At 34.5% G+C, this 19,052-nt stretch overlaps 1 protein-coding gene across 1 annotated transcript in view; it reads right to left on the bottom strand.

Moving 5' to 3' along the window:
• Window positions 1–19,052, bottom strand: part of GARRE1 (granule associated Rac and RHOG effector 1) — an 82,674-nt gene that overhangs the window by 9,526 nt on the left and 54,096 nt on the right. Inside the window, exons 3-9 of the mRNA XM_044664204.1 lie at window positions 17,921–18,061; window positions 17,631–17,726; window positions 17,345–17,506; window positions 15,246–15,404; window positions 7,341–7,438; window positions 3,243–3,368; window positions 942–1,966 (exon numbers count right to left, since the gene is read on the bottom strand). Of these exons, the coding sequence (XP_044520139.1) occupies window positions 942–1,966; window positions 3,243–3,368; window positions 7,341–7,438; window positions 15,246–15,404; window positions 17,345–17,506; window positions 17,631–17,726; window positions 17,921–18,061 (1,807 nt within the window). The remainder of the gene's footprint in view (window positions 1–941; window positions 1,967–3,242; window positions 3,369–7,340; window positions 7,439–15,245; window positions 15,405–17,344; window positions 17,507–17,630; window positions 17,727–17,920; window positions 18,062–19,052) is intronic.

The raw sequence follows: 19,052 nt of genomic DNA, 5'->3' as shown, positions 1-19,052 counted from the left end.
GATATAAGTTCATTAAGGGCAGGGGTTGTCTCACTTTTGTATTTGTATCCCAGGACTTATTACATAGAAGCACTTAAATTACTCTTATTCATTATGTTGTAATACAGAAAATTTAAAAATAATGGTTACAAGATTAGAATAAAACAAAACTATGCAGCCAAATAAATAGTAATGCTTAGAAATTTGATATTCTATGGAAGTAAAAGAAGATAAATTAATAGTTTTACAGCAAAGTAAGAAACATATTCCAAATCTTAGATACAAAAATAATGTTCTGTTTTGGAAGAGCTTCTTAGAAATAATATTAGGTAAAATGTATCCACTAAATAACCTCCTTATTTCACATTCTACTCCAACCACATTTCTCTATACCAAAGTTGTAGGACTGAAAAAAGGGGAAGGGAAGAGGCAGAAGCAAAAGTCAGAATCATCTACCATTAAGAGATGTTCTGTAACACTGATTAGGCAGCATCATTCTCAAAGAGCATGAGTATAGGGGGATTTCTGGAGTCCATAAATGAAGTCTGCTTACTTAACAGTAGCTCCTAAGCCCCATTTACCTAATTTCAGGGATTACCATTAGAGAGTAGGATTTTGTTAAGAGGCGCTTCAATTGATGGAGTCTGAATGCAGAATAAAATGTACTATATTTCACTTTTTTTTTAATTTGAGAACTCTTCAACAAAAAGACTAATGTGGATAAATGTCTTACAAAACTGCACATGTAAAATTGTTTACTGTACATACCAAGTTGCTTACTGTTTCAGGGAGGAATAAGAGGGAGCGAGAGAATTTGGAACTCAAATAAAAAAATTAATGTTAAAAATTGTTTTTACATGTGGTTGTGGGAAAATATATATGTACATATATATAGCTCAAAGTGACATTCCCAATGAAGTCTTTAATTAGAGTATTGAACCACTTAAAATATCCATACATACCTGCAGGATCAAAAGGCAGAATTTCTCCCAGCATCCCAAAGACTCCTTCACTTTGGTCACGATTTGGCCACGTGTTATTTCTAGGTCCTTGTGGCTTTTGTCCTAACATTTCAGACATCATGTTGTCCATGTAGCTGCTCACAAGACCTAAGCTATATAAATCAGGACTCAGATCTGATAGGCCAGGGCTGTTCCATTGGCCAAGAGGAGACAATCCAGTTCCAATTGCCTGGGCAGGCTGTTGTGAAGAGCTATTAAGCCACTTTCCAGGTGTCCGTGCCTGTGGCTGTGGCTGCTGAGGCCCTAGGGGCTGAAGAAGATGTTGGTAATATTGCATCTGTGGCTGCTGCTGTTTAGGGGATGGTGGCTGTTGCTGTGCTAACCCTCGCTGAGAAGGATGCAAAGCTACATGTGCCACGGATTGAGGCTGTGGCTGTGGTTGTGGCTGTGGGGGCTGCAAGGTCCCTGATTTTGTCTCAGTTGTTGTGGTAGAAGCAACAGAGTTACGCCTTTTTACCATTGGGGAAGCCTGTTGGGATTTGCCCATATTAAAGCCAGACAGAAAATCGATAACCTCCTGCATTTCCTGATCACTTGGTAGATTCATACCTTTATCATCTTTACCATCATCTCCTTTGAGGAAATTTTCCCTATGTTCAATTAGAAAGCCATTAACCATCTGATTACTGGCACTCTGGGCTGATAAGTCTGCAGTCCTTGGAAAATTACCAATGTTCAAAATGCTTTGTAATCTTGTATCAATATTACTGGGCATTTTAGCCTTGTCTTCAGAACTTCCAGATATGAAAACATTTTTGGAAGGGGTATTTGAAATAGAGTAACTTGTACTGCTGCTGGAACTGGCACATGAAGTTTTCTTTGTAAACCGTGAAGTCAGTTTTGAGAAAGTCTTTTGCAACCCTCCTGATGATTTGTTTCCATTTCCAGGAGGCATATCAACTTGATTACCAAAGTCAGAGATCTCACGTTGAAGTTGAATCTGGATACAAGGCAAAGCTTGCTCCCTGTTTAAATGGAAATGTATCAATTTTTTAAAATTTGAAAAAAAAATGTACATTTCAACGATAAAGTTAAAATTCTTTTTTTTAAAGTTATTTTAAGGAAATACTAACTTTTTTCAAGTATACTCCATAGTTTATAATTTTTCAAATGATCATAGAAGATTTTTTAAAACTCTCACTATGTAAATACCAATCAATATTCTTAAAAGAGGTATAGTGTGTATAAAATAAAAAGTTTTGAAAAACTACAATAATGGGTTTCCACCCCTCCAAGTAACATCTCTAAATAAAGGACAAGAAATGAAGTGAATAAAAATTTCCAGAAAAAGAGGCATTTAATTGAGGTACCAAACAAAGGAAGAAAACGCTGAGATATTGGAAACCAAAGATTATTTTTAAAATGAAAGCTAATCAAATCTAAATAGATACAAAATGAATAAAGGAGTTAGAAATGGGAAGGAGAAAGAACCAGAAGCTGACTTAAGAGAATCAGAGGATATAATGGACACGAGAAAAATATATAGTAATGTCTAACACTTTTTAGTATGATTTACAAATGGACCTTAAATATACAGCTTTTTCCCTTAAGTTATTCTAAATTCACTTAAAAAGCATTTAGATAAAGTCCATTCACTAAAGCTATTCATCCTTCAGTGCCTAACAGGAACGGAGATAATCCTGGATTCTTAAAGGCTATGAGTGGAAGTTTTAGTTAAATCCTACTGTAGGAATGTAGGTGAGGGATAGAGCTAAAAAGTCTTCAGTGTAAGCCTAGTAACAGAATATATGCCTGCTGCTTGTGGACCAGCCTAGCTAAGTACAGAGAGGTGCACCATCAGATATTGGTACAAAGTGAGGGATTTTTCTAGCTCTAGTCACTCTCAAATACTATATACCAAATTACAAAGAAGTTGCATTTGGAATTGGTAGAGGGTGTGCCCACATCATGAAGTCATGAGTCCTTAAGTTATAGAAGTATCAGATAATATCGCTCCTGATAGAGAAATATATAACTAAGAAATGCTGTTGGATTTGGCATTTGCATTGCTCATTTAATGGGCCATGTAAGCAGGATTCTTTCTTACCAATAAATGGGTTGTGTTAGTTAAACAACAGTCTTTCTCAAACCCTTTGTTCTATATTCAAATATATTCTAAGCCCAATAAGAAGATATGAACTTCTGTAACACTGTGATAAATATCAACACATATCTAAACAATTCTAGATAGTTTAAAAAGAAGTAAGTAGCCTCCTGTGCTTTAGTCATGGGCATACATACCTTCCCTCTTTCCACCTATTTAAATCCCATACGGCTGTGTAAAGTACATCTACTAAACCCAAAGTCTTCTCTGGGTCCAGACTTCTCTGGAGCAAAGACATGGTTGCAGGATCTTCCTTCAGGCACCTACAAAAACAAGGATTTATATCATTATCATGTTATTTTGTATAAGACTACAAGTATTTTCAGCTTTTGTTAATGTCTGATAAAACTTTTTTATTGTTTTGTATCAATATTGTAGGAATGTAATAATATCCACACATGCCAACTCCAAACCCCAAAATTTATCCCCCCAAAATTAAGCAAAACTTCTAAAAGTAAATATCAATACAGAGAGTTCTGGATATAGTTTACTTTTGTAGTTAATTGTTTGCTATCAGGGAAAATAATATGTGATTAAATTTTAACAATTTGGCAGAAGCATTGTCCACTGTACAAATAAAAGATGATTTAAAAAAAAGTTTATGTTTGACTTCCTTATTCATAAGCTCTCTCATCAAAAGAGTCATTACTTTTAGGTATTATTAACATTTAACAAAGATTTAGGAACGTCAATTGAGGCGATATGGTGTAGTGAATATAGTCAGAAGCTGGGATCAAGTCCTCCCTCTGATACAAGCCAATTGTATGGTCACAGGTAAGTCACTTAGCCTATCAGTACCCCAGGCAGCTTTCCAGGGCCTTAGGTCACAGATACATTCATGAAAGGAGAATTTCTAGCAACAAAACCATAGGTTTAAATTAAAAATTAAAATACACAAATAAGAAAATATGGTATGAGGAGAAAATATGCTAATATGATAAGAACATAGACTAAAAATAAATATCATATGGGCTACTGCTTTATTCTTGTAGAGAATGTAGTAGCAGGAGCAACACGATATAAAGGAAAAAAATTTCTCATCACTTTGGCCAGGATTTTAATGCATCAAGTCAAAGTTCACAAATGACTTTAGAGCTCCACAGGAGGTCTAAATAAAGAGATGAAACATTACACTACCCATATAAACCTCTACCTCTATGATCAAAAGCTGCTATGCCCCAACTAGGCACCTGTGTCAGAGAACACATCACAGAAAATAACCTTAAAATAACCTTAACTTTAACCTTTCTTGCACCAAAAAGGTTGTGAGGAAACACAAAACGATGATGATGGTTTGAAAGGTCTAGAAGGCAAATTAAGGACAATTCTAAGATACCAAACCAGGAAAAGTCTATCTTTTGTGATTAAGACTGCACACCTACTAGAAATAACATCAAAGATGCTCCACCCTCAATCACTAGTAAATAATAGAAGGTACCTACCTCACTTATCATACGTGATGTAAACTGAACTGTAAATTTGGAAACTAAAAAATAATATTAAAGGATGTTGGAACGATGATTAAAAACATAATCAGAAAATATGGTAGATGTTGGGAAGTCTTCTCCCTATTAATGTGCCCCCAATATCACTTAGGCTTAAGGTAGTTCTGTTTAGAAAACTAATACTAGAAAAGAGAAACTCCATGTTAGGCTACCATAGCTAGACAGAAATGTTCCTTAGAAATACCCCATTCTCTTTCCTCTGATTTTATTTTAGATAAGCAATCTTCTGATTTGAAATGTGGTATCCCAAGTGGTTAGGCCACCCTCAAGGAAAACAGAGGACTTGAGGAACTCAGAGCTAAATAATTTAGTTCCTTATATTTGCATTTAGAAAGTTAAAGTGAACATGTAGGAAAGGTAGCTGATACAAAAAAGCTATTGCCAAAAGTTAACATATACAATGAACTGACGCAGAGTGATATGAGCAGAACCAGGAGAACACTGTAGAACAATCCAATGTAATGGACTTTACCACTAGTAGTAATGTAAAAGGCCAGCATGCTCCTGAAGGACTTATGTAAAAGAATGCTGCCCACATTGAGAGAAAGAACTGAGGGAATAGAAATGCAAAAGTAAAACATATGGCATCACTTATCACAGGTATATACGGGTATGTGATTTGGGGTTTAGGCTTTAAAAAAATGCTCTATAGCAAAAACAAATAATATGGAAATGTGTATCAAGTAATAACATCTATATAACCCAGTGGAATTGCTTGTCAGCTTTGGGAGAGGGGAGGGAAAGAAAATGAATCGTGTAAACATGGAAAAATTTAAAAAAATAAAAAATTTTTTAAAAGTTAACATATAGCCTAAAGGTATGTGAAATGGGGAGGGAAGTGCTATTGCCTGGCATCTGGTATCAGTTACCAAGGTAGGTAGGAGATGAAGATCAATTTTCTTCTATAAATTCTTTGTGTTTTGTTTTGTTTTCATTTCTGACACAACACAAGGTTTCTGGCCTACAAGGTCAAGAGACTAGATCAACGGGTTGACAACCTTTTTGGCTGTGAGAGCCATAAACGCCTGCGGAAGGAGGAGGATGGAGACAAAAGGTGCTGGAATATAGGGTGGGGACTGAAGGGCCCCCTGGGGCACATCCTGGGGCTCTGCCCAGACTAGCTTGTTGGGAGGTGGAGCCAGATATGGCTCTAGAGCCAAAAGTTGCTGACCCCTGGACTAGATGATTCTACTCCAATGGTAACCCCAGCCAAGGTATAATGGTACACCACAAAACCCAAACTAAAAGAATTTTGTTTCTGTCCTTGTATTTTCAACACTTAATCTTGTATGTATTAGATGCTTAATAAATGCTTATTGAATTGAATTTAATCAAATTATTAGCCTTTAACCACCAGCTTACATCTTAAGGAATGATGACTTGTTTTCGCTAAATATCATGACAAGGCCAAGGAGACCATGAAACATAAGAGAAAATCCAGGAATTAGCTAGTCTCTACAAGGTCACAGAGCAGAAACATTTAAAGACTTCATTTCTTGGTTTAAAATGTTAAGAATTGATGATCTGAACAATCTGTAAACATGATCAGACCTACATGATCAGATCAGACACTACTATATGTCAGCAATCCATTTAACCTATATTGTCTCTAGCTTATCAGTAAACTCAAGGAACAGAGACCATACCTTTTAAGCCAAATCTGTTACAATGCACAGCTCATACAGACACATTAATCATTAACAGAAAGAACTCTGCTTTACCAAAAACAATCAGTAGGAGGAGCATCTCCAAAAACATTTTATTCAGACTTTTTTTTTTCCAGGAAAGAAACTAAATAAATCTTTCCCTCTAAGGCACAGATTCTTTATTCTTCTCAAAATAGAGATTATGATATAAATTTACTGATATTTCAATAAATTGGAGAGATTAGAAAGAGAAATTCTAAAGATTAAGGAACACAAATAGTTTGGACAAAATTAAGCCCTTTTAATATCTTGCAGGAACAAATTAGCAAATAATATCATTTTAAAAATTAATTCAACCCAAAGGGATCCCTTTATTTTCTTTTTTAATTCCTTCCTATCAAAATTTTTGAGAGGGGGAAACTATGGACGTGGGTAGGATAGTAACTTAGTAACAATTCCTCAGTGCTACTGCCTGGTAGAATTTCCTATCACTCAAATCTTAATGAGGAATTTTCAAAAGAATTTAACATAATCTGCATGCATGAGTCTGAGCTCATTTTCAGTCTTAAAGACTAAGGAAAGATTATCATTTACATTAATCGTGCCTTATAGCTTAACATCTCAGATGATCCCTTTTTTCCTTAAAAAATTTATAAAATAAAACTTTCTGAAAAAATGCTTTATGTTGTCAGTTGTTTTCTTGAACAATTAAAAAAAGAATCGGGATCATAACATAAAACAGGAAAAGAGGAATAATGAGTTCTGTGTTCTCTCATTATTATCAACACTCTAAGGGTACTTTAGTGCCCAGATGCTTTGCCCTTAAATTGAAAAGCTGCAGATAACACTTGAGCACCTGGATAAAAATGAATGTAAAATTCTGTCCATTCTGAAAGTGCTTTGCAAACATTATAGTACAGTGGTTATGTCCATAAAATACAGGATGCCAACAAGTCTGTTTGCCATGCCTTAGACTTGCAGGCACACTGTGCCAGAGTTGCATATAAAACAATCATTTTGATGATAGAAGTAAAGATAATAAAACTCTCCTAAGATCAAGATATTAAATCATATGTAACTTTACCATGTTGATGGGACTTGAACCACAATTCTGGAACCTTCTAAACTAATCTGGGGAGCATAGGCTTCTTTATTTTCAATTTGTGCTGTATCGACCACCACCTATAAAAAAAAAAGATATTTACTTTCTAGGAAATAAAAGGTCTAGTTCTAAATACACACTTAGGTGGCCAAGTTGGCACTGGCCTATAGACCTGAAAAAGAAAATTTCAAATCATCCAACAAGTGGCAGTAGGGGTAAGTAGTGAGAATGGTAGTGGAAGTACTAGTAGTGTAGTACCACTACCACTACCACTACCACTACCACTACTACTACTACTACTAGTACTTCCACTACCATTACTTTATATAGCGCTTCAGTGTCTACATACATTTTCTGAATCATGAAAGCCTATAAAGTAGCTGCTGTTGTCAAACCTGTAAGAAAACTCTGAAACACTGTTGCTAAGTTGGGATACTTTATAGGCAAGAAGTTATACCAAAAGAAAAATAACAACTCTGAGTACTAATCTGATTTTTCTACCAAGCTTCTTTTACACTGAAAAAGCAACAAAATAAAAGATGCTTATTTTGTTCTTATTTGCTAAGTTAGCAAAGTACAGAATACATAAGATAATTAAGAAATGAACTTTTAATTTAAAAACGTGTTTTTAAAAAAGCTATAAATGATATATGGTAGAGACATTTTTTAGCTAATGAGACATTCATAAAAACAGGATCTATGTGATGTAATCTTTAACCAGTGAGCTGCAGCAAATAAATCTCACCTGGAAAAGGGCAAAATTTTGAAAGGGATTATCTGTGGAAGCAGGATAAAAGGTACAGGATGCTTCTACAGGTACACATTGTTACAAATTGTGATTATTCAGCTACTTATACTAGTTATGAGTATAACAAGACGGAGTTTCTTCAGTTAAAACTCCATTTCACTATTATATGAATCATTAATCTTAATTTATAGATGAAGAAACAGAGGCTTGAAGGTGCAAACTGATTTACTGGCTAAGAGAAGATATGGGGAAAGCTGAGGGAGAGTTTGATTTATGTTCAAATATTTGATGGGCCAGGAAATGGAAATATTAGACTAACTCATGAGCACAAAAGGAAAAGCAATGGATAGAAGGAAAATTTAATCTTAACATAAGAGAAATCCGAACAGTGCCAAACACCTTTGCCAGGAATGTCTCCTTGTTTTATGACACAAGTTATATTGGGGAGAAGTACAGGGCGCAGCACATTAAGTTCAAATCATTTATTTTATAAATGAGGAGACTAAAACCTAGAAAGGCTAAAAGACTTACTCAAATGTCACAGAGATTGTATAGGTATATTTCTTTTTTATTTTTATTTTTTTAAAACCCTTACCTTCCATCTTGGAGTCAATACTGTGTATTGGCTCCAAGGTAGAAGAGTGGTAAGGATAGGCAATGGGGGTCAAGTGACTTGCCCAGGGTCACACAGCTGGGAAGTGTCTGAGGCCAGATTTGAACTCAGGACCTCCCATCTCTAGGCTTGGCTCTCAATCCACTGAGCTACCCAGCTGCCCCCCTAGGTATATTTCAACTTGAGTTTTCTGCCTCCAAGACAAGTTTAGCACAAATACAAATGCAGTAACAGTGGGGATTACCTTAGGGTTGCCTAGATATTTTTTTGGGGGGGGAATAAGCATTTATATAGAGCCTACTATGTGCTGGGCACTGTGCTAAGCACTTTTTATAATTATCTCATTTGATCCTCACGTCCTTGTAAGAAGGTGCTATGGTTATCCTCATTCTACAATTGAGGAAACTGAGGCACACAGAGGTTGATTTGCCCAATGTCTGAGGTTGGATTTAAATTCTGGTCTTCTTGACTCTGGGCTCAGCATTCTATCTATTGTGCCACCAGATGCTGGGGGACAGGAGGAGACATACACTCTCTCTTTTCCAAAAGCAAAGTGACTTCTCCGTGTGACCCTGGGCAAGTCACTTCACTTCCATATCCTAGACCTTACTGCTCTTCTGTCTTGGAACCAATACACAACATTGATTCTAAGACAGAAGGTAAATGTAACTAATTTAAAGAAACAAAGTAACTAATACTTTCTTTTATTTATGATAATTTCACAAATTTAGAGGAACCAACAAAAGAAAATACTATTCTGCTTCAGAGTTTCACCATAAGAAGGAACTAGTTGTTGAGGGTAAAATTAAGGAAGCCTTGGAAGAAAGAAACTATTCAATCTTAGAATTTATGAAGGCACAAAGAGAAATAAAGCTGATAAGAAAAAAAAAGGAGTTGGCTAAAAAGCACAATATGTATTCATGGGGAAATCTTCACCCAACTTAGGTTTTTAAAAGACAGGCAGCTAAGTGGCACAGTGGATAGAGGCCCTTGGTTCAAATCTGACCTCAGATACTTCCTAACTTTATAACCCTGGGCCAGTTACTTAACCTCGTTTGCCTAGCCCTTGCTCTTCAGACTTGAGAGTTCTTACCAAGACAGAAAGTAAGGGCTTAAAAAAAATGAATAAACAAAAGAAAATATAAGTACAGAAACTGGAGGCAAGGGCAGGTAAAAGAGAATTGAACAGAAATGAATGGTTTAATCCTACAGTGTCAGAAATGCGTAACAAGAGGAGTTTATTTTTAAATTATATTGGGAGGGAAAAGCAGCACAAAGAAGGAATAAGACTACAGTTCAGTATGGACTGGGTAATAACTGGTAATAGTAAGAAGGCAGACCTGCTCTGATTTTATTTTGCCTCTGTTTCCTAAGTTTATAGATTTAAAGAATTAGGAATACAAGGTACTTTAAAGGCCATATACTCCAGGCTCCTCTTTTACAGATGGAAATGAATGTGCCTAGATAAGCTGGGCAGACAAGCGAGTAAAGGAGTCAGGAGTCAAGCACAGGTTCTCAGACACCAAATCTACATTTTTTCCATAATACCACCTGGACATGCATTTTGCTAATGAATGAAAATGATCTTTGGACTGGAAAAGATATAACAAAAATAGTGTGCAGAGAGTTGTTATTCAAGATATGAAATGAAAAGTTGTCCTGATTTTCTTTTTTTTTTTTTAATTCTTTAAACCCATAACTTTCTGTGTATTGGCTCCTTGGTGGAAGAGTGGTAAGGGTGGGCAATGGGGGTCAAGTGACTTGCTCAGGGTCACACAGCTGGGAAGTGTCTAAGGATGGATTTGAACCTAGGACCTCCCATCTCTAGGCCTGGCTCTCAATCCACTGAGCTAACCAGCTGCCCCCTGTCCTGATTTTCTAAAGAGAGATAAGATGTGTAAACTATAGGCTGGTGTGATTAACTTTGAGTTCTGGGAAAATTCTAGAACCTATTATTAAAGGGATAATTAATGAACATATAGAAAAGGAAGTAGTGATAACAAAAAGGCAAAATGGCAATACAAAAGGAGAATGTGCTAGCTTTAAGTCAATCACTTGCTGAGTTATGTGGTAGAGGACTCCTGGTCAAGAATGGATTGGACTATATGTTCTCTGAGGTATATTAACTGTGGGATTCTCTTTTGAAAAGAAATTGTATCACGACATTTATTTAACTTTTAAAAAATTAATCATGAAAATGATTAGAGATGTATATAATAAAGGTAACTAAATCAATTATTGATCAAATAATAACAAACTTAAATATGATGCCTAAAAATATAGGTCAATCCTTTCTTGACCCCTTTTCCAAGTTAAAAGAAGTATATAATGCCAGAAATACATCATCCTTTGATTAACTATCATGATCCCAAACTCATCAAATTGGCTCTTATATAAAAGTCCTTTACTACCACAAAAATGATACACCACTACGGGCATAGTTATTATCCAGTGAACTGTAAGAAGTTAAGAGAATTATGAGATTCTTTAAGTCCTAATAATTAGACAGAAAAATCAACTGATTTTCAGGTACTATGTTTTTCTTTAAGTCTTCTCTTCTTATCCTATTGCTTGCCTTTTCAGTGAGTTGGGGAAGAGATGGAAGGGAGGGAGAGAATTTGAAACTCAAACTTTAAAAAGAAAAGAATGCTTAAGATAAATAACAAATGGGAGGGGGGATTACTAAGTCTTCCTTTCTTCCCCCCCATCTAAAGTGTTTGCACTCCTATAAAATATCATATAACACTTTTGGGAAAATTCCTTTATAATGATCATATTTACCATGTATGATATTTACCTGTGTACATATCTTATCTCAATCCCCCTGTCCTCCACAATGGACTGCCAGGAAATTTAACAGCAGGGTTGGTGTTGTAACAAAACATCTTTGTGTCCTTAAGACCTAGCACAATGCCTTCCAGGAGGTTTAAGTCCCTACTTAATGTTTGTTGAATTAGACTGAATGGAATTCCTTGTTTAAAACTTTGGGAAAACATAACAGACACATTTTAAACACTTTCTGTATGTCCTGTTGAAGATTACCATGCAGTGATCCTTGAGTTTTCTTATAGGATTCAAAGCAGTTGGAGATACACAGGAAAATTTCTTTAATTCCACTAATTTTTCATCAGCAATGACTCTAACAATATTGAGCTTAAGTTTTACATCATTTGTATTCTTAGAAGGGCATTCTTAGAAGGGCAGGCTGACAGCTTGTTCAAGTCCCTCTTTGGTATTGTAAGAGGGAGATTTTAGGTATTTAGTTATTAATATCCACATTTAAAAAATCTCTAATACATCCATTCAATCAACAAATATTTAAGTGTTTACACTTCAGTAAATACAAAAAATAAAAATATTTTTAAAGTGATAGTTCGTGCCTAAAGGAGATTATATTTTACCAAGCTCCATAAATCTTTTCATGATTACTCTCAACTAAAAAGGTCAACTTTTTTTGTCCTAAGATGTACTTCTTGTTTGTTGAATTAATTAATGTTTTAGTTCTCTTTCCATAAGCAATGTTATTTTGTACTTGAAAAGAGTAAAGATGCAATTTTGTAATTTTTTAGTAATTCAAACTTAACTCAGTTAAGCAAGGCTGTACTGTAACTGATACATCAATCTAGATTGAATATTTTTATTGATTAACATTTTTTAAACAAATTTTGTTGACACTTTAAATGACTCCCTCTGTGTCTTAAACCTCCCTGGAAACAAATAACTTTACACATCTTTACTTGTCCTCTTTGCCACAAGGATTTTATACACTGATGAAAATTTACATTGGTCACTCCATTTTTTTAACTTCAGTATCAAACCACTCTGTAATGACAACCCATTTTGAATAACTGACAAAATCAGCAATAGATACAACCCAAAACCATCTTCAATAGTCAATATAAAAGAGCACAGTAGAAGTATAGTCCATTTATTGTTTTAGCCTACCTCAGTGCCTATCACATAGTAGTTTCTTAATAAATACCTGTTTATTCATTACTTAGCATCTTAATTTTTGAAACCTTAACAGGCAAAACATAAACAAATAATGTGGTATATTAATTAACTTTTAGACTAAAACTACAAATGCAAGTTTCCTCACTCAAAATTTAGATAATTTGGGAAGAATAAATCTAGTGAAAAATTTAATTTTTAACATTTATAACCAATTTTTCTTTTATCATCATCAGGTGTTGCATTAAATGCTCAGTATCTTTTTCTGCTTTAATGATCATCTCCATGGCAATTTGCCTAAACTATCACACCATTTATAATTCAAATATTATTTTTAAAGTAGTAAAACAAAAGGCAAATATAATTGCTTATATTTTCATGATTTAGATACAACCGCTGAGTAACATAAATGTAAAATAAGGTTGACACATTTCTCCACCCAGTCTAGTGGGTTTTTGGGAAATGGCTTCCTGTACTCTGAACAACTATTGTTCATATTGTACAGGTGTTTCCTTTTATCTCCACCCATTGAACAATAACCTTAAAAACATGATACATGTCAGCACATAAAACCTCATGTGTGAAGAATATAATATTTCAGCTTGGATGCATATTATGCCGTTCAAGTAATATTAACAATTTTTCATAAAGCTCACTTACTTCCTTGATGTTCAGCCTTTTTTTCTCCTAGTTTTCACAATTCTTATCTAAAGAAAGCCACACTTATAGTTTTGATCTCATTATTCCCTCCTGACTTAAGCTAAAATGGTCATTAGAAATATATGTTGGGGGCAGCTGAGTGGCTCTGTGGATGGAGAGCCAGGCGTAGAGATGGGAGGTCCTAGGTTCAAATCTGGCCTCAGACACTTCCTAACTGTGTGACCCTGGGCAAGTCACTTAAACCCCATTGCTTAGCCCTTTTCCACTTTTTTGCCTTGGAACCAACACATAGTATTGATTCCGAGGCAGAAGATAAGGGTTTTTATTATTTTTTAAAAAGAAGAAATATGTCAATTTCTCACACTAAAATATGTGTTATTTAATAATTTGTTATAATTTACATTTTATTTATGCTTTCTTAGAAGAGATTGCCTGGGTTATGAAGTAAATTCAAAAAGGATGACTTCCTAGGGGTATAAATACGGTAGATGAGTATTTTCATTAACAAGAAGGGAAAATTTTGCTTTCCAAGTAATACGAAGGGTAGTGAAAAGGATGGAAAGCATGGAGTCAAAACAAGTAAATCTGAGTCCTGGATCAACATTAACCTCCTTGAGGGCAGGGATGGTTTTTACATAGCACAGTGGTGACACATAGTAACAGCTTAATAAATATTTGTTGATTAACTGATTTAACTTCTCTTTAGACTCAGTTTCTTCATCAGAAAAATGGGGAAAGTACTTGCATTATCTATCTCATAGGGTTATAATGAAGAAAATATTTTGTATGTCTAAAGTATTATGGTAATTGTACATTGTTTCTTGTTATTTGTTAGTAACAATAATTTGGGCAGTTAGGTGGAGCAGTGTACAGAATGCTATGGCTGGAGTTAGAAAGACTCAACTTCCAGAGTTCAAATGTGGCCTTAAACACTTACTAGCTTTGTGATCCTGGGCAAGTCACTTAACTCTGTCTGAGTTTCCTCATCTATAAAAAAAACTAGAGCTTAGCTACACTCAGCAATACAATGATCCAGAATAATTCCGAAGGACTTAGGAAAAAGAATGCTATTCACCTCCAGAGAAAGAACTATTGGAGTCAGAATGCAGATTGAAGCATGCAATTTTTTCACTTTAGTTTATTTTGGTTTTTGTTATACATGATTATTCTCTTACAAAATGACCACTATGGAAATATATTTTGCATAATAATACATGTATAACTGAGACTGAATTGTTTGCCAGCTCCAGGAGGGAAAAGGGAAGGGAAGGAGGGAGACAATTTGGCTCATGTAACTTAAGAAAACTTATGTGGAAATTTGTTATTACATGTAATTAGTAAATTAAAATATCTTCATCATTTTTTAAAAAATGATCTAGAGAGAGAAATAGCAAATCATTTCAGTATCTTTGCCAAGAAAATTTCAAATGGGGTCATGAAGAGTAGGACACAAATGAAATGACTGAACAACAAGCAATAATAATAATTACAAAGTAACCCCTCTGCCCTATGCAGCTCTAAAGAAATGAATTTAGTCTCTCTAACATTTGAGAAAATTAAGCAATAAGAGCTGAACTTAGGAAAATTTCATATTAGTTTGAAAATTCAAGATAACATTTTTATTAGAAAATCCACATAGAAAAAAACCTCTATACATAAACATCCAAACCTGATCTTTTCCTGTAAGTAAATTTTTACATATATTTGAAATTCTCTAAACTATGACATATATTATTTTAAATCAGGGCATGTACTCACGTATGCATACACGCATACCCACATACACATACAGTCCTTTAATGAGATAGAAGAGATCTCAGAGATCTTCTAGTACAACTTTCATTTTACTAGTAAAAAATGAGGCTCTGAGAAGTTAACAAACTCAAGGTCACATTTTGTGACCACATTTACTTACCAGTCCAGCTTGGCCAAATAGTAACTGCACAGCGGTCTTACATGCACCTCGCCAAGTAGAAGGGCAAACCTGATTCAAAACTTCAGTTACAGGAGAATCATCCCTTGTTGTAATCCCATTATGACAGCCTGCTTCTTTAATCAGCTGTAGCATTGTGTGCTGCATATTGATAAGAAGAAAAATGCATAATATATAAGGCAAAAACTATATGACGAGTGAATATTTGCAGAGAGGTATTTGGGTGTTTATCTGAACATTCATTATCAGCAATAGATTTTGTTTAAATTACTTTAATGATTTTAATTTCTTAAGAAAGAGATCATCAATTCATCATGGCTCTATTTAATTAATGATCTAGATCCAATTGATGTCTTACCTTACATCAGCTATTTAAAATGATAAGACTACTATGCTAAGAATTTGGGTCTATATATATAAAATAGATAACCTCAATAATCCTCACTTTGCTGAGCTACTTTAAAATTCTTAATTTTACTAAAAAGAAAATTAAATTTGTTGGGAAACATGAAAGACAATCAATATATCTTTCAGATCAGGGGTTGGAACCTTTTTGGCCGTGAGAGCCATAAACGCCACATTTTTTAAAATGTAATTTCGTGAGAGCCATACAGTGCTCACAGTGCGCGCTCCTGTAACAGCGCCTGAAAAAAAATTGACTTTATGGCTCCTGCATAAAGAGCCATATGTTGCCGACCCCTGTTTTAGATGATACCTAGATTTTCCTCTCTATTTAGGGCACTGACATTTAGATTTGTTAGTTAAAAAAATATAAATTGTAACCACTTTCTGACTACTTCTTGAGTTGCTTTGTTCCTATTTCTCCCCTGATCCCTACTACAGGCCAAAATTCATCACTTAGGAAAAGTATCTCTGAACTTAAATAGGTTGGTCCTTGGAAGTTAGATACAAATTCTATTACATAATCCCAGTTTGAAGATTTTCAAGTTTGGTAAAACCTGCCAGAGTTTATACTCTATTGGAAAAGTCTGCGAGAATCCAAAGTTACTTCCAAACCCTGATGAAGCAAGTAGGGAAGATTTAAAGGAAAGTTTGTAATAAAAGTTTTTGTTCATTTAGTAGTTATTAAAATGTGTTCATACTTATATTTTCAAATTTTTATTGACATTTTGTTTTTACATTACCAATATTACAAACATTTTAAGATTACCCTTCCCTAACAGAGCTCTCTTGTAATAAAACAACTAAGAAAAATTAATAATATAGTGACCTCAACTGAAATTATATGCAACATTCTAAACCTAAAGCCTTCCCTCCTCTAATCTCTCTATTTTTAAGTGAACAAAAAACTTCTCTCCATCCTGCCTCTTCTATTCCACTGAATAAAAAGAAATGAAAAACAAATTTGTTGTAAGAAATATGTCTAGTGAAATAATACACCCTTTACATAAAAATCCTGATTATATTAAAAATATATCTGATTTTGTATCTTAAATCCATCACTTCTATGAGAAAGAAGACAGCATGTTTTATCACTAGTCTTCTGGAATCATGGGTGATTGCTGCAATCAGTTCTTTAAAGTTGTTATAAGTTTAAGAGCTATTATTGTATAAATTGCTCTCCTGGTTCTGCTCACTTCACTTTGCATTAGTTCATACAGGTCTTTCCATGTCTCTCTGAAATAATCTATTTCCTCATTATTTAGAGCACAATAATATTACATACACCAAAATTTATTCAGTCATTCCTCAACTGATGGGCATCCTAGTATTCCATTTTTTTTACCACTACCAGAAAGAATTGTTATAAATATTTTTGTATACGTAGGATATTTTCTTATGTTTTTTGTTCTTTTTTACCTTATACCTTTTAGCAGTAGCATAGCTAAGTCACAAGGCATGCTCTTATATGTATTTACTATTATTACACTTGTTATTTACATTTATTTAAATCTAACCTAGTGTGAGAGACCAATGAGACTTAACTATGCCTAGTGAAACTTGGACTTTCTTCCAATATTTTTCTTTCTTAAACCTCTATGAGTTTTCTGTTCAAAAAATCTTATCAAATATATTTAAAAACATCACACTCAAGCTGTTTAGATTTAAATTAAAGTTACCGTTTTTAACTTCAGGTTGTCAGCTGCAGACTCATTAAAAGATATCCCTCTCAAAAAGTGTGATCCTATCTGGACAGGGACGGTTGGGAGCTCACACTGGATTGGTTGTGGTGGTGTTTGTCTCCGCCCTGTCTGCTGTGCCTCAGCTTCACTGCAGCAGCCCTTCAAATAGATATCAAACAAAGCAGAAATATAGTCATTATGAGTGGGATTAGGGAAGATGCTCCAGTCAATAGGAACCTCTGCATGGCAGAGTTAAGGAGTTACATAAAGAAAAAATGGTTACCTGCAAACTTGCTTCAATTGCTTTTGGATTCAAGTGGAAACCAGCTTTCATTGCATATTCACAGTGGCCTAAACTCTCCAGAGCTATTTTATATGCCTAAAAAAAGATTTTTTCACATATCATAATTAGATAGCAAATTACAATGATACAACTAAGTCCATTAAAATATAGGTAGTAAGAGACTTGAGTTATATCCTATTAAAACAGTTCAGCTGATTACGGAAGATGACTTCTTTCACCTGAAATAATCACATTTTAAAAGTCTTCAGAAAAGAAAACAAACAACTAACTTGCAAAGCACTGTCGATTTTCACATTCAGTTCTTTAAGCTGGTGTTCAGGAATTGCCACACTCTGTGAACAGAAGAGCTGTTGAACTTCAATTCCAGCCAAACAGCCATCACAGCCTCTCTCTCTCAGTCTAGATGTTGCCTTAAACAAGGGAAAAAAACAAACCAAAACAAATAAATGGTAAACAAAATATGGTTTTGTAATAACTAACAAATATCAACAAACTAAAATTAAGCAAGAAATACTGACAGAAGCAGAAATACAAAGTAGTAGGGAATGACTTTTATGTGCTAATCTGTTCCCAGATAAACTGATATATTTTTTTAAGTACTTTTCCATGGTTATATGATTCATGTTCTTTCCCTCCCACCTCCCAGAACTGACAAGCAGTTGCACTGGGTTTTACATGTATTATCACTCAATATCTATTTCCATATCATTCATTTTTGTAATAGAGTAATCTTTTAAAAACCAAAACGCCACATCCTATATCCATATAAACAAGTGATAAATCATATGTTTTTCTTCTGTGTTTCTACTCCCACAGTTCTTTCTCTAGATATGGATAGCATTCTTTCTAGTAAGTCCCTTGGAATTGTCTTATATCATTAAATTGGTACCAATGAAACATCCTGAAGAGAACAAAATGGTTTTTAAAGTCACTGTTGAAATGATAGTTCTTTATGTATATATAAGCTATATGCAGCACTGTTTAAGCAAGGGATTTTTTTTTCTGCTTCAGAAAGGCAATCTCAGACTATGCTTTAAGCAAGTGGATGTGGGTTGGGTAATTCCTGCAAGTATGACCAAACATCCTAATCACCCTTCCATAGAAGCAGGAAAGAATGCACAGTAAAGCAAAAATAGAAGATTTTACAACAAAATCTTCATCAAAAACTAATTTCCACAGTACCAGATATTAAACTATACTATAAAGCAGCAGTCATCAAAACAATATGGTACTGGCTAAGAGATAGAGAGGAGGATCAATGGAATAGACTTGGGATAAATGACATCAGCAAGACAGTGTATGATAAACCCAAAGAGCCCAACTTTTGGGACATGAATCCACTATTTGACAAAAACTGCTGGGAAATTTGGAAAACAATATGGGAGAGATTAGGTCTAGATC

The sequence above is a fragment of the Gracilinanus agilis genome, chromosome 2, assembly GCF_016433145.1.
Source record: "Gracilinanus agilis isolate LMUSP501 chromosome 2, AgileGrace, whole genome shotgun sequence".
NCBI classification, from domain to species: Eukaryota; Metazoa; Chordata; class Mammalia; order Didelphimorphia; family Didelphidae; genus Gracilinanus; species Gracilinanus agilis.
The sequence above is the reverse complement of the archived record's forward strand: the minus strand, read 5'-3'. Positions and strand labels throughout refer to the sequence as shown.